General features: G+C 54.3%; 11 protein-coding genes and 1 non-coding gene across 12 annotated transcripts; 5 read left to right on the forward strand and 7 right to left on the reverse strand.

Moving 5' to 3' along the window:
- The first annotated feature begins 1717 nt into the window (after positions 1 to 1717).
- Positions 1718 to 2360, forward strand: BKA78DRAFT_175951 (uncharacterized protein). Its single transcript, XM_066883329.1, has one exon. The coding sequence runs from the start codon at positions 1831 to 1833 to the stop codon at positions 2164 to 2166; it is 336 nt and encodes a 111-aa protein (XP_066741956.1). The 5' UTR covers positions 1718 to 1830; the 3' UTR covers positions 2167 to 2360.
- Positions 2361 to 4405: 2045 nt separating this feature from the next.
- BKA78DRAFT_176020 (uncharacterized protein) lies at positions 4406 to 5584 on the reverse strand. Its single transcript, XM_066883331.1, has 4 exons — positions 5449 to 5584; positions 5209 to 5385; positions 4871 to 5158; positions 4406 to 4763 (listed from the first exon to the last, which is right to left on the reverse strand). The coding sequence occupies exons 1-4, from the start codon at positions 5489 to 5491 to the stop codon at positions 4726 to 4728; spliced, it is 546 nt and encodes a 181-aa protein (XP_066741957.1). The 5' UTR covers positions 5492 to 5584; the 3' UTR covers positions 4406 to 4725.
- Positions 5585 to 6674: 1090 nt separating this feature from the next.
- On the forward strand, positions 6675 to 8090 carry BKA78DRAFT_320435 (uncharacterized protein). The gene is made up of 2 exons (XM_066888952.1): positions 6675 to 7212; positions 7265 to 8090. The coding sequence occupies exons 1-2, from the start codon at positions 6867 to 6869 to the stop codon at positions 7756 to 7758; spliced, it is 840 nt and encodes a 279-aa protein (XP_066741958.1). The 5' UTR covers positions 6675 to 6866; the 3' UTR covers positions 7759 to 8090.
- An 80-nt stretch (positions 8091 to 8170) lies between these two features.
- Positions 8171 to 8802, forward strand: BKA78DRAFT_320437 (uncharacterized protein). Its single transcript, XM_066888953.1, has one exon. It carries the CDS (start codon positions 8204 to 8206, stop codon positions 8438 to 8440), a length of 237 nt encoding a protein of 78 aa, XP_066741959.1. The 5' UTR covers positions 8171 to 8203; the 3' UTR covers positions 8441 to 8802.
- A 5753-nt stretch (positions 8803 to 14555) lies between these two features.
- On the reverse strand, positions 14556 to 15471 carry BKA78DRAFT_176166 (uncharacterized protein). Its single transcript, XM_066883335.1, has one exon. It carries the CDS (start codon positions 15256 to 15258, stop codon positions 14755 to 14757), a length of 504 nt encoding a protein of 167 aa, XP_066741960.1. The 5' UTR covers positions 15259 to 15471; the 3' UTR covers positions 14556 to 14754.
- Positions 15472 to 17820: 2349 nt separating this feature from the next.
- BKA78DRAFT_297753 (uncharacterized protein) lies at positions 17821 to 18666 on the reverse strand (the record flags this gene model as incomplete). Its single annotated transcript, XM_066886813.1, has 1 exon — positions 17821 to 18666. The coding sequence occupies one exon, from the start codon at positions 18664 to 18666 to the stop codon at positions 17821 to 17823; it is 846 nt and encodes a 281-aa protein (XP_066741961.1).
- A 275-nt stretch (positions 18667 to 18941) lies between these two features.
- BKA78DRAFT_176101 (uncharacterized protein) lies at positions 18942 to 19913 on the reverse strand. Its single transcript, XM_066883334.1, has one exon. It carries the CDS (start codon positions 19749 to 19751, stop codon positions 19218 to 19220), a length of 534 nt encoding a protein of 177 aa, XP_066741962.1. The 5' UTR covers positions 19752 to 19913; the 3' UTR covers positions 18942 to 19217.
- On the reverse strand, positions 19598 to 20721 carry BKA78DRAFT_176171 (uncharacterized protein). Its single transcript, XM_066883336.1, has one exon. The coding sequence runs from the start codon at positions 20621 to 20623 to the stop codon at positions 19994 to 19996; it is 630 nt and encodes a 209-aa protein (XP_066741963.1). The 5' UTR covers positions 20624 to 20721; the 3' UTR covers positions 19598 to 19993.
- On the reverse strand, positions 20523 to 21654 carry BKA78DRAFT_176351 (uncharacterized protein). Its single transcript, XM_066883338.1, has 2 exons — positions 20864 to 21654; positions 20523 to 20809 (listed from the first exon to the last, which is right to left on the reverse strand). Exons 1-2 carry the CDS (start codon positions 21372 to 21374, stop codon positions 20649 to 20651), a joined length of 672 nt encoding a protein of 223 aa, XP_066741964.1. The 5' UTR covers positions 21375 to 21654; the 3' UTR covers positions 20523 to 20648.
- Positions 21500 to 22246, forward strand: BKA78DRAFT_176098 (uncharacterized protein). The gene has a single exon (XM_066883333.1). The coding sequence runs from the start codon at positions 21625 to 21627 to the stop codon at positions 22099 to 22101; it is 477 nt and encodes a 158-aa protein (XP_066741965.1). The 5' UTR covers positions 21500 to 21624; the 3' UTR covers positions 22102 to 22246.
- Positions 22247 to 22287: 41 nt separating this feature from the next.
- On the forward strand, positions 22288 to 23600 carry BKA78DRAFT_176205 (putative esterase/lipase). Its single transcript, XM_066883337.1, has 2 exons — positions 22288 to 23345; positions 23400 to 23600. Exon 1 carries the CDS (start codon positions 22392 to 22394, stop codon positions 23274 to 23276), a length of 885 nt encoding a protein of 294 aa, XP_066741966.1. The 5' UTR covers positions 22288 to 22391; the 3' UTR covers positions 23277 to 23345; positions 23400 to 23600.
- Positions 23601 to 23720: 120 nt separating this feature from the next.
- On the reverse strand, positions 23721 to 23792 carry BKA78DRAFT_t143. The gene has a single exon. It is a non-coding gene; the product is annotated as a tRNA-Arg (tRNA).
- Positions 23793 to 24773: the final 981 nt, after the last annotated feature.

The raw sequence follows: 24773 nt of genomic DNA on the forward strand, positions 1-24773 counted from the left end.
ACAGTCTCGTCGACCTTGTTTCAGGAACAACGGAGACGGGGACGGAGCCTCGAGTGCCGCGCCACGAGTTGAGTGGGTTGCGTGGATGGATGGATGGATGGATGGCGGGTGTGCCTGACTGCCCCGGCTGCTAACGCTGCTGCTGTTGTGGCGTCGCCAAATGCAGCGCGCAAGCATTTGCTTCAACTTATCACCAACGATGCGCTGGAATTCCCAGTAGCCCATGTGCAAGCACCAAGGGCATGTTAGCAACACATCGCCGCGCTTTTCGTCTTTCATTGCCCTTTCTCTCTTCTGCCATTTTCCCCTCAAGGGACAGTGGATTAGAACAGGACAGCCGGCGACTGCAGTGAGTGATATGCTTAAGCTATTTTTACCACGCACCACGACCACCGATTTACAAATCGTCTGCCGTGCCGCTCGCCAGCGCCAGTCAATCACTTCCACCGCTGCGGATACTCACCGATGAACTGATAAGCGCGACGCAGGAGAAGAAAGCGGCGGCGTGATCGATGCGAAGAGTGAGACTCGGGTTTGTGGGGGTTGTGTGTCTTTATTTAGAAGCTGCCGCCGGCGCCTACGAGAAAAAGCTACCGAACTTCTGTACCTGGCTACCGACGGAAATGCTGCAAGAAGGTGCGTGGACCTTGAGTCTGCTGCCGCTGCTGAGTTGCCTTGTTACCTTGTTACCTTGTGAGCTTGAAAGCAATGGGAGAGGATTGGAGGAGAAGTAAAAGGTGAGAAGGCGGACTGCTTGGCAGAGTTTGTTGGAGCCGCCGCATGGTGTTGTTCGTCAGGACAACGTGAACGGCTGCCGGCGGTTGTCGCAGGCCTCCGACTGCTCAATGACTGGTTGACTGTGCGACGTGCGCTGTGTTTGTGAAAGCGACGGGACGCAGAGAAAGAAGAGCCAGAGTGAGTATGGAAGTATAGTAGAGGGAGTAACATGTAAGTCAGAGAAGTGAGTGGTGTTTGTGAAAGCGAGGAGATGGTGCAATGAGAGTGAGATCTGGAGCTGTGTCTTTTCGAGCGGAATGGCATCTAGGTCATTCAGTGAGCGAGCGACTTTGAGAAATTCATGCAATTGCCGCAATAACTGCAGGTAATAATGCAGTTCAATCCCGCTCACCTCCTTCTACAAAATGCTCTCTAGAGCATTGGTAGGCAGGGAGATGGGTACCTAAATCCGGCCTGGCCTGGCCCAGCCTCTTGCCATCTCGACCTCTGCCACCCTCTCGTCTCAGACTCAATGTTGAAACTTGACAGCCCGCTTCGCTGATACAGCAGCTGCCCAGCCAGCCCCCAACACGGTCCGCGTCCGCGGCGTGCATGCATGGCCTTCAGGCACCTCTCCAGCTCCTCAAATCCCATGCGGAATCCAGGCCAGGTGGGGAATGTCCTATACTGCCTTTGCCCGTGAAACAGACGCTTTCAAGCGCGCTCCCGCTCCCGCTGCCGCCTTGCCTGGTTGTCGCTCTGCGTTGTCGTCTGGTAGAGTTCTAGGCCGACCGGCAGGGCAGGGCAGTTGTCGTCTTGTCTTCATTGCCCTTTCAACGTTTACGGCTCTTCCTCTCTGGTTGCTGAAAGTGGTGGTGGCAACCTGATCGACGACCAAACAAACCTACGTCTCGGCGCGGCGCGGTGCGTTGCGTCGCGTTACAGACGCGCAGTGTGAGCGGGTGTTGCTGGGGCAGGCAGGCGGGCATCTCGGCAGTAGTGCGCAAGAAAAAAAGAGGCAACGACAAGGAATCAAAAAAATTTAAGCTCAAGACTCACCATCTCGCTGGACGTTGATTTGGTCGGCCGGCCAGCGTTGTTGCCACCGCCGCCATGTTGGGTCGGCGCGCTGAGTCACTGCCCGCTGCTGACTTGCAAAGGTTCAAGGCAAGGCTCTCCCAGCTTACTGCTGGCTGGGATTATTTTTTGTGGTTTTGTCTTTTTTTCGCAGGAAATGATTCTGAAACAGCTCGCCGGCGCGCTGGGTCTGGAGATTGCTGGTTGGGCGTCGGGCTTCAGACAGTGTTTTTGCGGCGATGCGGCGACGCGATTGGCGACAGGTGTGGAAGTAAGCCTGGGATTTTGTCGTCTGGTTGGTTGGTGATTTTCCCTTTCATGTTCTTCCTTGATTGGGCAAATTTGGTCTTTTCTTGTGTGCTTGGGTGTTGAGCAACGGAGGCCACGACGATGCAGCCAGCGTTAAAGCGGCGCGCGCAAGGCAGCCCAAAGATTTGCACCGCTCACTCTGCCTTGTGACAATCCGGCACTCATGGCAGCTGACCGGCACATGTGTATTGAGTGGAGACTGGAGAAGAGGGTCAAGTCAAATGTGTGGAGAGGAACATTAGTTGAAGGCTGCGCTCCACCCCCAACTTGCCTAACCACCTGCCTGACTGTTCACTGCCTTATGGCCTTGGTTTGATTGCCCTCCCTCGTGCTCGCTTTCCTCGACACCACCAATCGCCTTGCCCCGTCAGCCACACTCACTACTCGTGTGCATACGGCCGCCTGCCCCTCGGATAGATATGCAGTAGACGCCTCGCGTCCTTACGACTCATCACGACCGGACAAGACAAGGCGGAGGACGACTCGACTGCCGAGACGCTGCGGCTCCTGTAGCAGCTGGGCAAAAAACGCTGGGCATTAGCAACAGGGCCGCCCGCCAACGCCCCCGTTTCTCACGATCGTCGGCATCTTCCTGCCCTGCCCAGCTGAGAGGCTGAATTGCATCTGCCAGGCACACCGTGCCAAGTTGCTTCAAGGCTGGCTGTGGCGATTGCGCGATGGAGAGAATGGTAGAGAGGGCGCCATCGCCACGTCTGCCCCACCGCGCATACTCCAGCCACGCTGCCTGGGCATTTTCTCGTTTCGTTTCATCTGATAGCGGTTGCCAGTGCGGCAGGAGTTGCGCGTGGACGAGCGGGCGATGCCGAACACGATCGCTTTTAGTCCGCCCGACCTTTTTGCATTGGTGCCGGCTTTTTGGCCTGATCCGAGAAAGCGGGCAGCAGAAACGCCGGGGCCATGAGCGGGAGCGAGGGCGTATCCGAGAAATCGAAAAGAAAAGGGATAAGGGGGAACTTTGCGAACTGCAGCAGCGGTGAGCAAAAGCTCTGTGCTGACTGGTGTGGCTTTCGCTCTGTACGGATACGGCCGGAGTTGCGCGGGTGATCGTCACAGCGAGCAGACCGACCTGAACTTGAAGAGGCCGGAGCGTGTGTCTGTTTGGCAAGGTCGCTCTCAGCTCAGCGCGCACCTGGCAATCCTGAAGCTGCTGAGGCTGCGGGGTGAGGAGCTCTGCGCACATCCTCCACCGTAACTGGATGGCAGCGTGCCTGAGTGAAGGCTGGCGATAGCTGCGGCCGGCCAGACTCAACGAAGCTCCGATGCCCAGCAAAGGGTCCGTCAGGCAGCGTTCTGAACTCGGGCTGTGGTTGAGGCTGAGCGTTGACCAGAAAGCAGCAGGTGCAATCCATATTGCGGGGGTGGAGATCAGATTGATCGACTTTGTCAGCGCGCGCTGCCCGCCCTTGTTGTTACTGTCTTGCCCTAGACTCACCGGTTGGTCCGCCTCGCTGATTTGTTTCCCAAAGCGGGTTTCGTGATAGCGGTGCGGTTGGTGTAGAGGAGCTGAGTCGTGCGCGCATGCGGAGGCTGTGGCTCACGAGGCTCTCCTGTCGATAAGTGGCCATGTCTTGGTACCTGCTCCAGAGGCGTGATTACTCAAACCACCTCTCTCATCTGTACAGCATGACAAGACGATGCCTCTCGTTCCTCACAATCGTCTATTCGTCACTCACAGACTTCCGCAGCTTGCAGTTTGAATGAAAGAACCACAACCCCGGGCGCGCCTTCCTCACCCCTTTTTCTCCTGCAATCACTTCAGTCTTTTTCGTCAGCTTCGCACGCATCAAAGCAGACGATCACCCTCCCGAACCAGACAGATTTTCTCCTTCCTCATGATCCCCTTCTTTGCACCATCCCCGTCACTCATCGGATCGGCCCTCGCCTGCATGCTCCCCCGCCGCCCAATCCCAGCCCAACTCAGCCCAACCCCTGACTGTCCTACCCAGCAACTCAGCATTTAAGCTCACAAGCTTCCAACGGTGCCCCAAGCGAGCTGCGCCAGCGGCCCTTTCCGGCCAATCATAAAATGGAATTTCAGCCTCCTCCGCGCCCTGCCGAAACGAGTAGGCAGCCTCCTCTTCGCCGAGCATCAGTCATTTTGTTAGAGTTTAGGTGCTGCGGGGCGCTCCTGGCCTTGAGACACGGTGAGTAGCACTCGCTGCGCTGCTGCTGCGGCTGCTGCGGCGAGCCTTGATGGGGGCTTTGCCTGTGTCTCTCATCTCGCGGTTGTTGGGGTGAGGTGCTCTTGCGCTGTTGGCTCGTGCCTCGATGATTTGGTGATCAGGCGTCGACGTTCAGCGATCAGGATAGTCTGCCATTCCAAACTCTCCCGCGTGGACACAAATTCCTGACCTGTCGGTAGCTTCACAAGACTGATACTGTCAAAAAAAAATCTCCTGCTCGCCAGGGACTCGCACCAGACAGCTCGGCGACAAGGTATTTTTAGGATTAGAATCAAGCTCCTTGACCAAAGTGGCCATTGGCGGCAAGCTTAGGGAGATGAGAGTGCGGCTCTGTGCGCGATGGACGCATGGATGAGGAGCCGTGGTCGAGCGCCGTCTTTCGTCGGTAACCGGGGGTGCGCATCGGGAGACGGAGTAGTCAAATGGCAAGCGAGCAAGTCGGCGCAACTCTTGAACCTGCATATCTGTCAATTTGCATCGTCTCTCAGATTCTTCGCCCATCGTTGAAAGAAAAAAGATTCGGAGAGGATGCGCAAATTGCCACGTACGCAAGATGAACTTACTTTGCATTGCGTGCATAAGGTACGGCAAAGCCTCCGCACCATACTCATCAGCCTGCAGCGCCTCGATGATTACGCCTGCTGATCTCCTCTGCAACCACGCATATCGAGACTTGCGCGTTGCTCTCCGCGTCGTCTGGTTGGCTGGGTTTGTGGCGCGATGGCGCCTTCCCTTTTCGCACGTCGCCTCCAAATTTGGTGTTGCTCTTATTTTGCACAAGATTGAGGTTGTCGGTAGAGCTGAGCGTATTCTTCGGACTCTGCGGCGCGTGTGCGAGATGAGTGTCTCAACTCGGGGAGCTCAGCTTTCATGGCGGTTTGATCAGCATCGTGATACATACGCCTGGTAGGTCTTAGTGCAGCCTGGACAACGTCTCTGAAAGCTGGCAAAGTCGAAGAGGTGGGAGTAATCGGCTTGAGCAGCACAGTCTCTTGTTGACGTGGGGGGCGGATGACTAGTGGGAGGATTTGTCGCGTACGACTGCTGACAATTTTTGAGAGCAGATGATGTTTTTTCTCTGCTCAGAGAGTGCGAGAGTGAGCTTGGTGGACTCGAGCACCTATAATGTAATGGGGACTACCTTTTTGTGCTCTCTTCTCTTGAAGACGCTGTTCTGCATGCATCGTCGCGCTTTTGGAGGAAATGCCCTTCTCTCCAGTCGATCGTTTGGTGTTGGTGCTCGCAACGGAACCACGCAAGGAGCTGGTCTTGTGGACGTTTCTTCCGCCAGCTTCGCATCACTAGCAATCAGATAATTTGGAAGAGGTACCTGTCCGAAGCAGCGTCGATCTTTGGCATGTGAAAGCTACCTAGGAGGCCAGCAAACCGACCACCGCATCGGTTCGAGGAGGACAGATGGAACGTGAAGAGCAGGACATGATCAATTCCAGGTAGCACTGCTGTGGGGAATCGCCAATAAGATGCGCGCGACGACAGCGCTCGGGCAAGGTGGGACGTGGTTGATGTTGAGAAACCTGTCCTCCGTTGCAGCCGTTGCGGGGTCCCTGCATTTGCAAAGCGAACACAAGTTTGCTGCCTCATTCAGCGGCCTCTCCTCCCACAAAGAGAACACAGCGTAGCTGGACGATTACTTTGACACTGCACAGCGTCGGTTGCCCGCTCATGGATAGAGTGGCTAGACCTCCTGTCTGAGACACATCAGCATCGATCCCAGGAAGGAGTGGCTTGTTTGCATTGACCTATGCGTATTCAGGAATGCTGCAGGCGCGACGAATTCCAGTCCCTGACGATTCGCGATTTTGACGAGGAATTCGAGGGCGAAGAGTCTCTCTTCAGCTAGATTTTCATTCGTGAGACGTGCTTATTTCGTCAATGAGGAATCATACGACTTCCGTTACACAAGAGATCTGGTCGAGAGATCAGTTGACGGCCTCTGGTTGGCTGGCGGGCAGGCTTCTCGTAGCACCTGTCAGAATTTGTTTGCGAATCATCCCTTGATGGGCCCGTGTAACCAAACTTGCGACAAGGCTTGGAGAGGGATTGCACGATGGTATAAGTAATAGAGCTCTTCCAAATACCACCCTTGTTGCGTCTCCCATTCTTCAAAGCGGCGCGAGGTAAGCCGAAGATCGCCGCGTGTAGGCGGAGAAGATTCAGTCCCCTTGCCAGAAGGCTCCCGTTTGCGATTGTCTGCAGAGCCCTTGCTCGACAATTGGGGTATGCGGAGGGTCTAGCTCCGGTTACAATCCGCGGAAAGATGCATGTATCCGAGTGCTTGACGCGGTTCTCGCGCGCGGTCGAAATTCAAATGGCCACTGACTAGCTTGTCCCCTCGTCTTTCTCGACATGATCGTAGGAGACGATGCGGATGACTGCATTGCTGCAGTGCCCTTGGAGGGATGACAAACTTCGGCTCAACAAAACTTGCACTCCCGCTTTACCCTGACAGTATGGGGGTACTGGAAGATAAATATCGATGATATTTCCAGGCACATCTGGATGACATCCTTCATCAACTCCTGGCATTGAATCAGCATCATGTCGTCAACTCCTACTTCTTACCTCGCGACGTGGCTGGACGCTTGCCAAAACCCAAACTCCAATCTCTCCAAAGTCCCAACACCCTACTCAGAGTCCTCGGTTTCCAGGTCGGATGCGTTTTTACCACTCCTTTTCGGCCTTCTTCAATGTCGATCTGACATCGATCGAACTCTCTTCGAATTGGACATGACCCAGAGCCTTGTCGATGTGGAGACTCGTTTGGCCGATATGTGCAGCCGTTTCCAACGACTAGTCCGGAATACTCGTGCTGAGTTCTGGAGAGATGCTGCAAAGATTGGAGTCAAAGACATGCCTTTCGAGGAGATCCGATTTGGCGAATCAGGTAAGCCTCTCCTTCTCTGCCATTTCCATGTCCTGATTGAGGTCACATGTAGGGGCTCAAGCTACCCAGGATGAAGATGACTTGGAAGAGAGCGACTCGGATGTGTCATCAGACGATGGCGCCGATGAAGTCGAAATGGAGAGCGACGAGCCTTTGAGGAGCGGAAAGGATAGCAAGGAGACACAGAACAGGTTGGTTGCTGCATCGTACCATTCAATCGAGAATGGCGTACTTAGCCAATTCCAGGTCTCCAAGTCTGCGTCATATGCACATCTGTCACTTCGCCATCTCTCGACAATCTCTCGACACCGCATTGGAAGGTTCATCGCCTTCGCCAAAGGAAGCGGGAGTAGAAGCGTGATTCTCCAACAGGCACAGAGAGGAGCACAAAATTCTGCATCGAAGGACGGATTGCTGGCCAGTACGGAGGCAATAGTGGCGATGGCAAAGTCGCAATTGGCCGAGGAGACGCAGCGAGAGTCGGAGGCAACGGAGGCATACCGCCTGGCTATGATTGCCGTTCTTCAGGAGGAGCTGAGTAGGTAATCGCAGGACAGATCCATGGGATGTTTCAGTCATGTCTTCCAACTCTTCCAACTCAAAAGAATCAAGGTTCAGAAAATGCCGGAGCTGAGTCCGTAAGTCTTAGGCATTCAACAACCCCTTTGTGCATTCGGAAACGTTTTTGGAGACGGTCAAGAAAGCCAGTGAACCTTCGAGCTCGATGTCCGGTGCCATTTGTCGATGAGATACGAGCTTTGTTGGCTTATTAGAGGATTTGCGTCGCTTCTCGTCTTCTCTTCAATGGTGGTGGATCGACGGAGGTGTTGAAGAAGTTTCGACTTGACTGGCTCGATCGTTTCCTATTTCGGTTTGGCTTCTTACTACTTCGGGCCGAAGTTCCGCCCAAACACCTTCCCCAAACCGGACCTCAGACCTTGACAAACCTTCCATCTTCGGGCAACGTCATGGAATCCTTTCATAAGACATCATGTACGTTCACGTGCTTCTCAGTGTCGCACTTGCTGCGGTCCATCTCCAAGGCATTCTCCCTCCCTGCGATGTCGGAAGACTAGAATTTCAAAGACTCCTCAACAAGAACAGCGGTGAGGGTTGCCAGATGTCAAGACACGGAATTCTCATGATGCTCCTCTCTCCGACGAAGTTCGCAGAACTGGACGATTCGCCAAGCTTGCCGATGAGGTCTATCCGCAGAGCACAGGCCTGAGGAAAATCAACGAGGACCTCAGCCTCTCCTAGACTTGCTCAATGAGGTCATTGCACGGAGTCGAGTCATGAAGGCAGTGGCTCAGTCAGTCAGGAGCTGGAAAGGCTCGTTGGTGATGCCCCTTTGAAGCTCAATGCGAGATGGCGGAAAATGGCCAGTCTTTCGAACAGCCAAGATTGGGGTCCATGGACTCTCACGAACCTCGTCCCATGCCGAGCACGCGCAGCTTTGACCAAAAGGAAACAACAGGGGCAATCAGGCTGATTGATTGGGCTCGCAAGCGCACGAGCTCGGCTCCTCACGAGCCTTGGGAACCATCGGATCGACTCCACCTCTCTGACCCGCTACGCTACCTTCAACACTCTTATCCAGGGTACGACGGTGTTGAATCCAAATGCGGATGATGGGTCCAGAACGCCTCCATGTCTCTCCACATCAGAGAGACCATCGGACTCGTTTACAAACGAGCAAATGGGAATCACTGCCAATGATCCAATGCAAGCATTCTCGATGAGGCCACCCTGTATACCACACCTGGGAATCTCGGATCTTAGATCTCATGTTCTCCGGATCGTAGTCTCCCGAATGCCGTCCGTGACAGACACAGACCAATGTGATGAAGCACAGACCAGTGGTTTCGAAGAGGGTCGGTGCTCTTCTTCGTCCTATGAGAGCATGAGAGCACATCATCCAGCACCGGCAAATTGACGGGTCTGCATCAACAAGGTGATCATCACAGCAAGCTTTGCTTGTCAGTTGTCAAGCTGGCAGCACTGAAACAAAAAGTAAAGACATCAAAATGCCGACCTTGCAGCCACCCTTGGCCCACTCACGCAGCGTCGGCGCCACGCGCTTACCTTGGGATTGCCGATCATTCAAGGCAGGTTCAAGTTGGCACTCGCACCAGTTTTCCCCACACTGAGCCGCGTGCACAGGAAACCGTTGAAAACAGGCTGATCAAGAGCCCACTCCCAGGTTCCACCACAGACACCCTGACAGTCGACTGAGAAGAGTAAAAGCACCGCCATGATCCACTCTCTGGAACCAGCCATCGATCAAGGGATACTCTGACATACGCCCGTAGAGAGACCCAGTTCCAATTCTCCGAGCTGCATCTTCGTCGCTAGTGATGACTGTTTCGAGTCAGATGGGCGTAGTCGTCATCAGCCACGACGTTTCGGTGTGACAATCCCGAAAGATCTCTCCGTGCATATCCAGGAACCATCGACGGGACTTTTCCAGCAGGATCACCAAGCCTCATACATCTTCTGGCACGGGTCCCCTTGCGAGAATACGGTAGCAGCTGCGGGTCAAGTTTTCCGGCAGCGCTCAGGGCAGTAGTGGGCTCGACAACTGCGTCGATCACCTACCAGTGTTGGCGGGGGCCGCATGTGATGGTTCCAGGCCAGACTACATCTACCGTCCCCATGCATGGCTGCGGCTTTGGCATCTTGGGACTGCGAGGGTGTGGACCGGAGACACGAGCGCGCTGCCCGGAGATATCGCAAGAGAGGCCAGTTGCACAAAGACGTTTGTCTGGAAGAGAGGCACTGACCTTGGTGGAGATGAAGCGTCCACCTGCACCGTGAAAGCTGCACAGCACGGAGTAGGTGATCCCTGAAGCACCGTAGCTCGTTCCTGCGTGAGGCTCGAAATGGATCGGGTCCAGCCGCACGATCAACTACGCCGCAGGTGATTGAAAGTAGGGGTCTTCGTCTTGCCCTACCTGGGATTCGAGTGATATGCTTGGCAAAACCCATATCTGACACAATGGATCTGATTCCCAGAGTCTACAGGATTCTTTCGCCCTGAATCCCCTGTCTATTCGAGATCCCCTGCGGCCAAACGCGCTTCGACCTGCCCCGACAAAGTTTCCAACTGTCAAAGATACGAGTCCTTGGGAGGAGCACGGTCTACGCCACATCCCTTTACACGGCCATGTACTGTGTTCCTTTTCGAGAGAGGCAATCAGGCCAAAGTCCGCACAGTGCACCAGTTGATTGAATGCGTGCAGATCGAGGGCGTTGAGAGGTCTGGAGATTGGAGCATTTGGTGGATCCTCGTCCGTGAAGAAAGACGGAAGGGTACTCTGAATTTGGAGCTCATCCGATCTGAGACTCGGGATTTACCGCAGGGCTCACGGCTGCAAGAACGCTGGAAGAAGAAAACAGTCGAACAAGGTATGTTTGTTTGGCGCATGTCTAGGTTGATCAGGGGGATCGTGAGGCTTGGATTTGGAGCCGCGTAACCACAACACTCAGACCGTCACCAAGTCAAGAAAGTCTGCTTGCTTGCGTGTCCAATTCCGTCAACAAGGATGTCTCGAGTTGCTTGTTGTGACATCTCCCAGTTCGTGCTAGACCCGAAGCTGTCTTTGTCGTCATTTCCACTTCTTGGAAGTCAACTAATGCATCTTGCATATTGAATCCGTGGGGTCAAACGGAGGACGAAATGCCAAGACTAACTGGAAAGAAGAGGTGACAAATGCGGTTGCTCTCGACCAATCACATATTATTTTGGTAGCTATAACAACAACAGCAATGCATATTGATATGGCTGAGCCCCTGACTTCTCGAAAAAGAGACAAGGATTGAGTCATCTCGAAATTAATGAAGACTGTTTACCAAGTGATCAGAATATGGTACACGACTTGCATGTTCAGAAACATGGAAGGAGGGTCTTTGATTTGCTGTACATCTCAACGTTGGAAATAAGGAAATCGAGAAAGAAACTATAGCCCAGGGGTACCAGTACCTGTCTAGAACAGGTAACCCGAGCTTGAATTCGCCCGCGGACGCAAGAGCTGCACTTGCTTGCACGTACCCTGTATTTGAGATTTTGAATGCTTTTTGATAGCCAAACGAGCGAATTGCAGTAGAGATGTAATGATGACTGAAGAAAACAGAGAATCCATGATTGGATGCTCATACTCACGCTCCAAAGAAACCCTCGGCCAACAGCAATGAAAGATCTTGGTCGAGCGGTCAACTACACGAGCAGCCTCAACCCCAATCGGACTCCCTGCAGACGACCCCAGACATTGAGCATCCACTCAAAGCATAGATTGAGAAGAAAAGGACTTGATATTCAAAAGTCCTCCGCGGAGCCACATGGAGGTGTCATTTGCTCGAGACGAGAGCTCTTGGCCAAAATGAAAATGTTCGTCGCGTGACATTGCAGAGTAGCACACCATGGAAAGGTCAGTGGTGCTTTTCCACTCACTCTTCATGAAGGATTCATGTGCATTGGTTCCATCAGCTCATACTTGCAGCTGAAGTACACCACACTGCAACAGTAGTCGACGTGGTTGGACGTCAAGCCCGTCAAAATGCTTCCTTTTACATCATTTGGTCGATTCCATAAGCATCATAGAGTCTTTAATCGGTCGGGGGCATAGACTCGCGTGACCCCCACCAGGTCGTTGCGTCATAAAGGGGTCGGCTTCCCAAAGCGTCCAGAACACCGACGGACGAGGAGGGGCGAAACTCGAGGGACGGCGACCAAGTGCTGCGTGGGATAAGCGAGTACGACGACGCAGGGAATGATTTGAGTGTGAGAGCGCAACGGCGACGGCACCTTATCCGGAGAAGCCAGCCGAGTTTTCTTGCTGGAGGGCAGACACCGACGTGATCCGCAAGCTCTCTGCGTGTTCGACTGGCGTCCGTCAGCCACAAGATTTCAGTGCCTACGCCGTCTACCTTCTGCAAAGTCTTCCAAGAGGATGTTTCGTGTCGCCTATCATGTAGTCCCGTCACGAGGTCAGTCAAGTGGCGGATTGATGTGCGTGCCTCGCATCAAAAAAATATCAACGGGCTGACCAGTGAGCTCGGCGATTAGCATTTGTTTCTGAGGGACGCAAGGGACTCACGCTTCTATCGCAATCTCCCGGTAAGCAACGTCATCTTAGTACCGAGCGGCTATGTCGGTTCTTTCCCATGCCGTCTCTTTTTGGAGAGCGCAAACGTCGCAACCAGGTTTCCAGGAGAGGAACAAACATGGGTGATTTTTCTCGTCCAATGATGAAATTTCCGGTGCACTGCCACCGCTGGGGAAGGATGCCGTTCCCTTGCTGACGCAATCCAAAGCGGTTCGAAGTGCATGGCATCTCCAGGCATCTTGGTCTCCAAAGCCACGCAACACTGGCCGTCAAGTGCGTACCCGCCGCTCCCGCCACGGTACCACAACGCTGCAGTCGCAACGGTCATGTGAAATACAGTCTGAAATTCAAACCTGCGTCGGAGATTCACGCGGTTGAGATATCCGGAGAAACGGATGCCCGCTAGCCTTGGCCGACATGTTTGTTGTACGAATGGATCAATCCAAGCACGCTACGAAGGCATGGGCTTGAGTTTGATTGAGCTGCGGGTCAGGCGACTAGGCAGAAGGTTTCACAAGAGCCTCTACTCACCTCCGCTCTATCAGTGCCCTCGGCGAAGTCGAAGCGCTGTGGATGCCTTGCTGACGGCAAAGCAGTACATATCAAACCCATCGCTGGGCTGAAACAAAGCCGGGATAGGGAACGCGATCGCTGCATCGCATGCATGATTTGCGACCTATCTGTCTTCGTGATCAAATACGTCAGCTTTTTCATGCTTCATCCTCGGCGAAGGCGCGAGCTCAAACCATCGGTCCGGAAGACTGCAGGGGCGGGCGGTCCTTTGACTGGATGGCGGACCAGGCACCAAGATGCGTCGTCGAGAAATTTCCAAGTTGTAGCAAGGCTGGCCGCCACAAGCCACCTTTGGGACCAAGTCTGCGCTGACAGGTCTCATTTACGGGAAGAGTCGTTCGTGGCTTTGGGTAACTCCTGGCGCCATCAGTAAGCAGATGCAGAGGTTGAAGGCGCAAAGGGACGTTGAATGTGACGAGAGAAGGGCTGTGCCGTCATCAAGGCGGGACAGTCGACAAGAGCCGTTACACAAATAGACACGAATGCCGTCAATAAGAACCAGCCAATCAGAGCTTGCCGTTGCAAAAGGAAATGCGTAGAATTACCGAAAAACATCAGATGAATGGAAGTAATTGGTGATTGGGCGAAGCCGTAAATATTTTGATCGAGCAAAATAAAACATTCCAACAAATCTCACCGCTCCCAATAGGTATGGTGCACGTGTAAAGTTCAATGCATGGTAAAGCAAGCCTCACCGTCATTTCAACCTACCGGGCATAGAATCAGGCCGGCCGGAATTACCGTTGTTTGAGGCGGTATGGTTCTGATCGTTGCCAAACACAGAGAGGTATTCTTGAAGTGTGAGTCAAATTTGAACGTCTCGTGATGATTGAGAGCACCTCTTGCCAGGTTTCTGCAATCGAGGCAGCTGCATGCGCATTCGGGCCGCCGGATGGCAGCGCTTGAGACCGCAACATGTCTCTTTTGCTGGGCTCTACCAGCAAAGCCGGTGAACATAGACGAATTGTAGTTTGTGAGGTTCAACTGGACAAAGGCTTACAGAACTGAAACTGGATGTTCCACTTGCTTTGAGGTGCGGGCTGGTCTGGACAGATGCAAGGTACCGAAGGTTCGGTTGACCGGTCAAGGCAATGTCTGCAGCCTCAACAGCACTCGCTGTGTTGTCACGTCAGCTGGCAGATGCAAGCGTGACAGAACGATGGGGCAGACGAGTCTCGACTAGCGGCAATGCAGTTTGGCCATATCCAACCGCATGTTCGAAGTTGTAGGAGGTTGAAGTCGTCGGACGAATCGGCCCGCACTCATGACCAGGCTTCCTTGTCTGGATTTTTGTGACTGGTTTCAAGCGGTCAAGAAGTTCTGACCCGACCTCCAATCCCGAGGAAGGAGCAGAACCGGTGCTCACAACCCTCCCTTGGTCGCTGCAGTCAGAACTCGGTACCTTCATGATGGCTTTGAGACGAGCTGACCCACCGCGTAAATGGTACCATGTGGTGCGTCCCATGTTGTACGTGTTCGAATTGCCACGAAAGGTGCTTCACCGCCGGTATGTCGCTGTTTTTTTCGCCTGGATTGCGGCTCATGGCCCACAAGAGGCGGAGTATCCGTGAGAATGACACGACTTGGTCGCATTTTGCAGACTCAAGGCCCTGGTGACACTTGACAGCTCTTCCCATGAAGCCGTGGGCTCCACCGGCGACCGCTGCCACCTTCTCTTGTTTCCCGAGGACCCATTATGTGCGCTGTTGCTTCTGCATCATCCGGGATGGTCGGGCAGCAATCCAGTGCCATGGTAGTCGCGTAGTTGTCGTTCAGGAGCTCGAGGCGAAGTACTATTCCAGCACACGGAATAAGCGAATCGTAAGTGTTTGCGAGGGAAACGCGTCTGCTGGATTGTGTGGCATCACACTCTCCTGAGCCGACAGCAGACACATCGAGGGCGCCAAGGAAAGAGCAAGGTCTGCGAAATCTCCAGCAACGCGTCTCTTTCTGCTCCAACTCGGCCCATGAGGAGTGTATACCAAAGGTCAGTTTGTTGTCGGCATCTCCGGCCATCGCGTCTCGCTGCTGTCTCGATCCTGGACTTGAGTTGTCGCGATGTCGGTCCCTCCTGTGCCGCACGTCGAGTCCAAAGATTCGGTACAGAAAACAACCAACACCGTCGCTGACGTAGACAACCCCGTCTTCGTCCCTCTCCTGCACACTCTTGACGCACGCGCCCAATCACGCCACCGAAAAAAGCAAAGAGCTTGGACGCAGGGCCTAAGCTCCCTACTAGACAGCCCACCGCCAGTGCGACGAAGACTGTCAATAAACTGGTATGGGCTCTGCACAATTGTTGCCGTAAGCAGTAAAATATACGTGCCCACGGTCCCCAGTGACCGGCAAAATGAAGCTCACGGCCCATGAGGAGAAAATGGGATCACCATGACCACAGAGCAATTAGTTTGTTCAGCAACCACCACAAGACTCACGGATATCAATCCAGTCCTTCCACCTGGTGGTTCGGCCTCGGCCCGTCGCCGTCGGTGGGTGAAAGGCCACAAATATCGCTCGGCCCTTCCCGTCTCCGTTCGCCTCACAGGCCCCAGCAGGGGCCATTTTCCACACAGCCATGGCCCAGCAGCTATCTACTCCACTTTGAGGCATCCGCCCGTTCTCTTGCGCTGTTGGTTCTCCGTCGGCGTTTTGCGAGTGCGGCACAGCCTTTCGGCACCTTGCTCTCGGTTTCGAGTGGCGGGATCTGAGAGGCTCTCCTTTCTGCTCGACGCGTGCTTGGTTGCGTGCGTCGCTGCGTGTCATGCCAGAAAAAGCAATTCTCATTTTACTTTAAATGGTCGGGAAAAGGGTTCGAGCAGAAAAAACAAATAGTAAGCAGCGGGGAACTGGCTTCCTGTCCGAGATCCCCGTACTTGGCCACCCATTTGCAACGGTGAGGCTGATGACGGAACCACGCATGTCCGGAGTGTCTGTACCACCAACGGTTGCTGTTGGTGATGGCCTGGCTCCACTACAGCCGATGCTGAGTGACTGCCTGCCAACAGTGTCACGTCTTTATTTTGCGATCTTTTGTTGCTGGGCGTTTTGAGAACCATGGACTCAGGATGCTTTGCTCTCTGTGCTTTCTCTTGCCCCTTGGAGCAGACATTGGTTAGCCGCATGTTCATTCATGCAGGGTGAGAGACCACAACATTAGGGGGGGCGGCAAGATATCGATATCAACAAGACCTAGCAAAGATCCTCAGCAAAAGAATCGAGAGGGTGTCTCAACTTCAACGTCGACCGACCATGTCACCACATGAGGCTTCCACCAAGATCCGAGCATGCTGCAATTTGGGGGCCATGAGACATCATCAGCAGACGTGAGAGTGGTTTGAAGAAGCGAGTGAAAATCTCGTTCCCTGTATTCCGCAGCAAATACAGATCGCAGTATCGAGCCTCGATCTCAGACTGGGGTCTCGGAGGGTCCAAAAGCCAAACGGCGTTCTCGAATCAAGACGAATGAGGAGATCCCCAAGCCAACCCTGTGCTCGCCCTTGGTTATTGCCGGTGTTATGCTGCCAACGCAAGCCTTTATTGCACTGCCAATAAATTGCAATGGGAAGCTGGGGATGAACAGTGGCGACCTACTTTATTTCAGAGCACCGACGTCTGTGTCGAAGCAGCGTAGATCTGATTGGTCATTGGTGTTTGAGACGATCCTTTGAGAGAAGGGATCCGAGCACGCATCCAGGCCCCGAGGTCATGCTGGCACAAACTGGTGTCAAAGCGTAGCTTCTGCACTCTGCGCATTTGCTGATCGTACCTTTTCTTTCTGTGTGACTATTTCATAATTTTTTTTTTTTTTTTGTCCTTCGCTTCCTTCGTCTCGAGTACAATGTCGACAGTGATGACGATGATTATGGGGGCTAGTTGGCTGTGCCGTGTCATACCCATTGTCCAGTCTCCCTTTTTGCGGTGAGTGTGGCGACACTGCCTAGCATTCTACGATATGTCGTTTGACACGTTTCTTTCGTAGTACGAGGGGCAGAACTGATTGGCTGCCACGGGCCATGATCCCATTGCCGTTCGGGTAAAGCTTACATGCCGCCGGCCGCCGCCGCTTAACAGGGGTGAAGGCTCCTTGTGATGCTCCCTGGGTTCCTGGACGAGAACGATGTTTTTGTTTTACTGCTAGTGGCCAAAGCGTCGGACGTTGTATCGCCCCAGAGTCTCGAGAGTCGGGAATCTGCCCAAAGGAGCAAAAACATCTACCGGGATGGCGCTCTCTTCAGCACATGTTAACCTCCAGACCGCATCACGTTAACCCCGACGCCTCTGTATCTTGGCGTTTGAGGCTTCTCCTGGTAGGTGGGAAACGATCCGTCGGGAGCGCTCCGTCAACCCCGGTCAGCCAGAAGCAAGGTGCTTCGCCCAAAGCACACAGGGTCCTAGGGGAATTTGCGCGACTCCAAGTGCACTCCAGGGACTTTTGGTCTTTTCGAGAACGCAATACTGTTGGCCTCGTTGAAGTAGAAACTAGCAGTGCTACCGATGAAAGCGTGCGGCGCACGATGGTTCTCGTTCTACGCCCTATTTGGGTCGATGTCAAATTGCGGTAGAAAGAGACTTGACTCTGCCGCTCGAGCCTGCAGTGTACAGGAAATGTTGCTCATCTCATGGAGAACAAGGGCGTGTTTGATGAGACCTTTTGAATCAAGCCGATTCGTCTCGTCCCTCTGTAGTTCCAATCAATCTCTTCTGTTGTATGCCAACTGCGACCCGCCCTTGCGATGCAAAATAGTCCAAAGACAGGATCCAACGCTCCAACACCAAAATGCGAAAATAAAAAAGAGTATGCCCAAAGAGCCACGCCAAAACCCAGAAAAGACGTCAAAAAGCCGCAGCGTCGTAGCGAATCTCAAAGTTGCGGGGGAATCGTCGATGCGAGAAAAGTGGGTATCGTTCGTCCGGAATGCAGCAATGGGCGTCAGGTCGAGCTTTCCATCTTGATGGCAGCGTTGCGCGCCCGCACAGCTTTTGCATGCGCCTCCTCCTCAGCAATCCACCTGGCCATCTTTTTCTTGTCGACTGGATCGACTGGTTTGCCCTCGGCCAGCCAGTCTGACCACTCTTTCCAGACAACCCATTCGGGGCTCCCGGGGTTGAGGCCTTCCAGCATGCTTTCGATTTTCTTAGGGTCCTCGTTGAACGTCATGGGCGGATGGATTCTGACGTCACTTTCGACCCCGTGCGATTCGGCTCGACCAGCTCCGGCCGTGGGGCTCCTATGGCTGCTGTCTGGAGAAAGAATGCTCGAAATTGACATGTTGTGCAGCCGGCGGGGCTGCTGGGCGTGGGTCGGCGACGTGGAGAGCATCGAGTAGTTTTGAGCAGTGGGCGATAGCGCTTGGGGAGAGGCAGCAGGCGTTGGAAGACCGGTCGAGGAGCTCTGCGAATTGGATCGAGTGGGTGACGGGTGATTGTAATTTGAGTGTCGATAGCTGTGCCCGGATCCACCCTTGCCATTGCTCGCATTACCAAAAGACGACATGGTTGCAGCACGGCCGCAATGACGACGACTAGGGGCACAGGTAGAGGGGGTTTGGTGAAGGGTAAAAGCAGAATTTAAGGATGCGGGCCGGTCACGGTTGGTCGGGGCGGTATCAAGGATTTGGGAGGCGGATGAGGTTGTATTCGCGAAACTGGGGGCAGGTGGATGACCCGTAGGACAACGAATAGATATACTTTTGTCCTTGCATCTGCCCCATCGCTGCTCCACGCCCATCCTCCAAGCGCGGGCGGCCCACGCAAAGCAGAGCACGCAGTACGACATTTGGTGTCCACCATGACGGCCATCACAGCTGAGTCTCTGCGCAGCAACAGCGGGCAAGATGGGCACCGCTGACTCGCGCACAGTCGTCGTCTTGCTTCGTTGCTTGGGACGGCGCCGGCGGCCAGGAATGCGGCAGCCGCAGGGATGCAAACCTTCTTTTCTCCAGCAGCCAGAGCAGCCCCATCGTCTGGCTTGCCTCGGCTTTACCGTCCGACATGGGGCCCGACTTGGTCGACTGCTGGTGTTGGCTGAGATGGCATCGCGCCGCAAATCCGCGATCACAAGCAGCCCACAGCGCGGAGCTGAGCTGCAAGCTTACATCAACACGCCCACCCGCGCTTCTTTTTTTGACGGCGCACAGGGACGTGCGCATTTCGAGGCGGGCGGGCAATTCTCCAGAGCGCGGGCTCCGAATTTTCGCCCAGGGCGTATCCACACCCTGGCGCTGGCCGCCGCCGCCGCTCTCGCGGAAATGGCGCACAGAGCCGGCTTGCAGAACGGCCCATTCTTGCGGAGCTGGAGCCGAACATGCTGTGGTGCGTTGTCGTCTCTCAGGTTGTCCAATTCACAAGGGGGTTGCAGTCGGAAACTTTTGGCTCCAGTATCCAGCAGCCAGCAGCAGCAGCAGTAGCAGCAGCAACGCAGGCAGCCAGCGAGCAGCGCAGCGCAGCGACAGATCTCACAGGCGCCCGAGTGGACGCGCCATGGATGCCTCTCATGCATCTCATGAATGGTTGATTCTCGGGTGACTTGCCACGCATCCATACCGGCAGACACCACCAACAAACCCTCGAGGGATTCCATGTCCGGGGCTTGTCAACCGGGGTGAGCAAAGACTGGTGGTTATCGCGACTTGAACCCCTCCACTCCCTGGCTCGTCCGCCGGGGGGTCGCCCCGCCGCCGAGATCCGCCAGGCGCCTGCTGCTGGCGCTACTCGTCGACGGCCGGCCTTGCGCTGAGACGTTCCCGAAACACCTTGCGTTGCGGTCCGTTCCTCGCTTTGGCTGTCCTTGGGCTTTTTATTTCTTGTCGAGCCATTGATCAAGATTGCGGGGCACATCATTTTGCTTGTGTTCATCCTCATCGTCCAGAGGCACCTGTTGAGCCGACGACCAGACGCACGCGGAGCCCACAGTGATGCGCCGGCCTGGTTTTAATAATCGGCCCAATTTCTCCCAACCGCCGTAGCCGATTGAGGCAGGACAGGAGAATCCTCCTAATGAAGATGCCGCTCACAGAGGGGGAAAAGTCATCGATCGAGCACACGTCTGGATATAACGAAGCGTGCCGTCCGGCTGGCAAACGAAAGATCCATCTTGGTGGAGTCTAGCCGGCGGGTCTATTGTAGTTCATGACTCCCGTGAACCCCAAGATTGTCCCCATCGCGGAACAGCCTCCGATTCGGCAAATTATGTCCAGGAACTCCTCGCGTCCTGTGGAGGCGTTATAAGCGCGTGGGCGGATTTTGCAAAATCCCCCCCTGACATCAATCGCCATGGTGCCATCGCCCTCGAGTACCTGGGCACTGGTTCTTCCACAGCTGATTTGTCGACCTCTGTGACTCTGATGAGCAAGCCTATAGTAAAGCCAGGTGACACAAGATCGTTTGTAAGCGTGAGGATGGTCCACAAGTAGCGGCGTTGTTGGGTTGAGCGAGTCATTGGGAGGGCGGACGGGCGGATGATCCAGCGGATGGGTACGGGCCTGCGCGTCATACCCGCCAGCTCCATCCATGTGCTGGGTTTCGCGCGTGCCGCGCGGGAGGAGCGCGGGAAGGGCGACAGTTCCGCGCGGATGCAACCAAGCAGTCTGCCTTATCACTCCACGCCACGATATCGCGGCCAAACGCCCGATTCCACGGTCGGCTTCTGATCCAGCATGTTCCCTGCCAGTGGGAGACCCTGAGTTCCAGTGTAACGGAGACTTGATCGAGCAGCAAAGTAAAACTCCCCTCATGGTGGACCGATCTCACTCGTCGACTCTACCCGCTTGCTCCACCGCAGTTTGAGCCGGTCGCAGCAAAAGGCGTACCTGCGGATTGCTCGACCACAAATCTGGACCATGGCCACCGCCGCTCGAAGTCGCGCTGGTGCTCTTTCAGCTCAAGACACGCATGTGATGGTCCGTTGCGCATGGATCCTGCTGCTCCTCTTTAGTTCCTGGATGACATTGGTAGCCACTGCCATGGGATCCAACTTCTGCTAGGCCCGACGGGCCGGTTGCTCCGACCTGCTAAAGCTGTGCTCTGGAGATGTATCTGGAGACGCGTGCAGTATGCAGGTAAGCCCGATCTCTCCATTTCTGCGATGGACTCTTCTCGTCGTCCACTTTGATCGCATGTAATCGGAAGAGCCGACAACCCTGCGATTTGAGATCGAACGGCAAGGGTGGGTCTACGCTCAGACAACAGGAACTTTTGAGATCGCACGCCGCCGTGGGCCTCGAGGACCACATGAGATCGGATAGGGTTAAATACGAGGCGGTGAAGATGGAGCAGATGACGGGAAGCTGACTGGTGTCGACGTCTGCATTGGTTGCGTATGACAGTACAGTTCGGGCCAAGAAGGAAGCGGTGTGAAGGCAGACGTTGCGCAGAGGAGATGGAAATCTGATGATGTTGGGAACGACGTTTGGTTCGCGGCTTCCGTAGCCTCGGCTTCCCGCATGGTGCCCAAACCGACTCGTCGAAAATCATGGCCGCTTGCATGTCCACGTCTCAGTCGCCCATATCCTGCTGCTTGCTTTTTTCTACTTTTATCTGTTGTTTACCGCTGTTTTCAGACTCAAACTTTGCCAACCACGTCGACACGCTCTCCTCGGCCATTGGACCAGCGGCCTCGACGGCCAAAACGAATCATCGACCCAGTCTCAGATGATGCCTTGACTGATGCCACGACTGCTCTTCCAAACTCTCCACTGAGTCGACTGCGCCGTCATCTGCATTCGAGGGCCTTCCAATGCCGTGCGCGCACAAAATTCCCGGTCTCAACGAGGCTGAGCAGACAGACGTAGCCTGCCAACACATGAAGCCAGGCTGGGATTTGGCATGGCGCATGCAGGATAATTCAGCTCGACAGTGGTCAAGAGCGAGGATACCTGGCTCGGATGCGTTGTATTTGCGATCGACAATCTATCTACTCAGTCGCCTGACCATTGCAGGCAATCAAAGAGTGATGGAATCAATCAAATTGCTGACCGGTGAACGAGGCTTGATGGAAAGGTTGTGGAACACAAGAGATCTTCCGGAAAAGGTCGGATCCTATCCGTCTAGGTCAGCTCTTGCCATGTCCTTCGCTCTCTTGAAGGGCAGCATCTTTTCTGCATTATTTGCATGTCAAACTCCCCGTTGCTTGTCGTTTCTATTGCCAACATCTGTTTATTCTGCTGCGAATAGGTGGGCCTGTGGATTGGCGACAAAATGTCTAATATCATGAAAGATGAACTAGCAGCACTGCGAAAGGTGTAGTTTCTTCAAAAATTGCAATTAAGACCGAGTTATAAGAGCGCAACAATTTGCGCATTATGCTAACACGGCGCCCTTTGACCTGGCCGGGAACACCTTGACGTTTCGGGTATCAGATAGCGACCCGTGCCGAAGACGAAGAACAACACATGCAATCCGTCTCCGCACTCACGTCTTGACACAGTAGCAAATTCAGCACCACAAAAGCACTTGGCATCGTCACTCCCATTCAACGCCTAGACTCAAGGTCATATCTCCGAGATGGGCCTCAAGAGCTTCTTCCGATACCTTCGGCTGAAGATTCTCGTGACTCTGATCCGATTGGGAATCAAGCTGAAGCCCAAAAGGAAAATCACCGCAGACAAGGTGTTGCAAATACCGTCAAGAGATGCCAAGAGAACGCTCAGAGCCCACGTCTACCAGTCCAAGTCTCCCAGTCCAACCCCGGTCCTCGTCAATTTTCACGGAAGTGGCTTCTGCCTACCTCTTCACGGCAGCGACAACGTCTTTTGCCAAGAAGTCCGCGACCAAACCGATTACACCGTTATCGACGTCAAGTACCGCCTCGCCCCGGAGAATCCGTTTCCTGCCGCCCTCAACGATGTCGAAGATGCTGTAAAATGGGTTCTCGAACGCCCTAACGAATTCAAGCGCGACCACATTGCCCTTTCCGGCTTCAGCGCCGGCGGCAACCTCGCTTTGGCTGCTGCGTCGTCCGTCTTTCCCAAGGATACGTTTCGCTCTGTGGTCACCTTTTATCCCCCGACGAACCTGGCCATGATGCCCGAGGGCAAAGCGGCGCCTGATCCAACCGGTACTCCTCTGCCTCCCCGTCTTTGCAACCTCTTTGACGACTCGTACATTCCCGAAGGCTTCGACAAGAGGGATCCGCGGATTTCTCCCCTTTTTTCTTCGCCAGACAGATTCCCCCGAAACGTCTTGATTGTGACGGCCGCTCAGGACTCGCTGGCTCACGAGGCCGAAGAGCTGGCCAAGAAGATTGAAAATGAACCCGGCCACTTTGTCATTCGCAGGCGATACGACGGTGTTGGTCATGGATGGGATAAGAAGGCAGAGGAAGGCACTCCAGGTGGAGACGCTGTTGAAATGGCACATGCTCTAGCGCTGGATATTCTGCGTCGCTAGTCATGCTACTATTCTTGGGGACTGGTGCGGAGGAGCGTGTCAGGGGGTGCGTGTAACTATCTTTGTACAGTCTGCAATCAAAAGTCGTCCACCAGATTCTAAAGCACTGATGCACATCTCCAGAGTGGTCTTCTTGACGCTTGAATTCTTGTTTCGAGCAACTTCTCTGCAGAATTCTCGTGGAATGCCCCCTAGGTCGATTCCCCTGACGCCCTGCCAGCCACCACCCACACTTCGACCTCTCAGGCCCAAAGCACCAATTCCAGTTCATCCGGCGCATAAACAAGCATCTACTCTGCCTTCTGGTTCAGCCGGGCCGTCGGAAACCGCTCGGCGTCCCGCCCCGCTCCGCCCGTGCACGTGATGTGCAAAAAAAATCTCAACACCTTCAAAACGTCATCTTACGACCACCCCATTATATCAGGGGGCAAAAAGATGTCTGTATGACCACGCCAGGGGTCGAACCTGGAATCTCTTGATTCGTAGTCAAGCGCCTTGCCATTGGGCCACGCGGCCAGTGTAGGAGAAGCTGTAGGGGCTTCTCCTTGACTGTTGGAGATATCTCAGCAGGAAGAGCTTATATCCAGCACTTTTTACGACTCCTGGGGATACCGGAGAGCACAAGGAGCAGTCCGAGCAAGCTCTGTAGCCCAAAAGATTTTTTTGGTTGGCCCCCTGCGTTGAGGTGACGAGGGGGCCAGGGGTTTTTTTCGCGGGGAAAAATCTTTGGTGCGCGGCAACGACTTACCCTGATCACCGCACCATCGCTGTAAGTAGTGGCCACGCACTACCATAGTCTGCAACACCATCTCGGTCGACTCAATTTGACCATCAAATTTCATCGATTGGCATTGGGGATTCCACATTTTGGGATAATCTGGCTTCAGGCTAATTCTGCAGCAAGCACACCAGTTGAGGATGCGCAGTTGCAAAATCTTCTGGAGCAAGACGAAAGTGAATTTGTTCAAGACTCAGATCAAGCATCCCCTTCTTCCAACCATCACCAAAATAATAGTGTGCTCCATCTTCACCGCCCCTCTGAAACCTTCTCAACCTCCCTCGCTGCGTGTCTACAAGACGGAATTGCATCAATCTATTTCCGGACCATGTTGCAAGGGATTGCCAATATCGACACGGAATTTCTCGCCATTTTCACTGGCCAATTGCTTGGATTATTTTTGTTCAAAGAATTCAACGTTGCAGAGGATTCTTGGGAAGGGTTCTCGATTTTCGAAAAATGCCGTGGTGATTCTGGCGCGCTCCTGTCGACTGTTCCTGCAACTTTCAAGTTGTCAAACATGATTCTAGACCAGCTCTGGCTGGCAAGGTGTCCCCGACGTTTCCTCTCTCCCATCTCACTGTCACCCTCACATCGCCTACTTCCTCGTCGTCACCTTCTTGCGGTGAGAGAAAAGCAGGCGGCGAGGTCGTCCTTTTCTCACTGAGCGCCACAGCTGGAATCCAGAGCGGCGGTGGCTGGCACGTCGCCTTACGCCT

This window comes from Phyllosticta capitalensis (assembly GCF_038381095.1).
Source record: "Phyllosticta capitalensis strain CBS 128856 chromosome Unknown BKA78scaffold_8, whole genome shotgun sequence".
Classification (NCBI taxonomy): domain Eukaryota; kingdom Fungi; phylum Ascomycota; class Dothideomycetes; order Botryosphaeriales; family Phyllostictaceae; genus Phyllosticta; species Phyllosticta capitalensis.

Bases quoted from the DNA above. Each gene is read 5' to 3' on its own strand.
- BKA78DRAFT_175951 (XM_066883329.1), top strand. From the start codon at position 1,831: ATGTTGGGTCGGCGCGCTGAGTCACTGCCCGCTGCTGACTTGCAAAGG.
- BKA78DRAFT_176020 (XM_066883331.1), bottom strand. From the start codon at position 5,491: ATGCATGCAGAACAGCGTCTTCAAGAGAAGAGAGCACAAAAAG. The intron at 5,386-5,448 runs GTAGTCCCCATT...CTCTCTGAGCAG, and splicing joins AGAGAAGAGAGCACAAAAAG to AGAAAAAACATCATCTGCTC. The intron at 4,764-4,870 runs GTAAGTTCATCT...ACAGATATGCAG, and splicing joins CCTTATGCACGCAATGCAAA to GTTCAAGAGTTGCGCCGACT.
- BKA78DRAFT_320435 (XM_066888952.1), top strand. From the start codon at position 6,867: ATGTCGTCAACTCCTACTTCTTACCTCGCGACGTGGCTGGACGCTTGC. The intron at 7,213-7,264 runs GTAAGCCTCTCC...GGTCACATGTAG, and splicing joins GATCCGATTTGGCGAATCAG to GGGCTCAAGCTACCCAGGAT.
- BKA78DRAFT_320437 (XM_066888953.1), top strand. From the start codon at position 8,204: ATGTACGTTCACGTGCTTCTCAGTGTCGCACTTGCTGCGGTCCATCTC.
- BKA78DRAFT_176166 (XM_066883335.1), bottom strand. From the start codon at position 15,258: ATGGGCCGTGAGCTTCATTTTGCCGGTCACTGGGGACCGTGGGCACGT.
- BKA78DRAFT_176101 (XM_066883334.1), bottom strand. From the start codon at position 19,751: ATGAGGATGAACACAAGCAAAATGATGTGCCCCGCAATCTTGATCAAT.
- BKA78DRAFT_176171 (XM_066883336.1), bottom strand. From the start codon at position 20,623: ATGAGGGGAGTTTTACTTTGCTGCTCGATCAAGTCTCCGTTACACTGG.
- BKA78DRAFT_176351 (XM_066883338.1), bottom strand. From the start codon at position 21,374: ATGCAAGCGGCCATGATTTTCGACGAGTCGGTTTGGGCACCATGCGGG. The intron at 20,810-20,863 runs GTTGGATCCCAT...AAAGAGGAGCAG, and splicing joins GCCCGTCGGGCCTAGCAGAA to CAGGATCCATGCGCAACGGA.
- BKA78DRAFT_176098 (XM_066883333.1), top strand. From the start codon at position 21,625: ATGCCGTGCGCGCACAAAATTCCCGGTCTCAACGAGGCTGAGCAGACA.
- BKA78DRAFT_176205 (XM_066883337.1), top strand. From the start codon at position 22,392: ATGGGCCTCAAGAGCTTCTTCCGATACCTTCGGCTGAAGATTCTCGTG.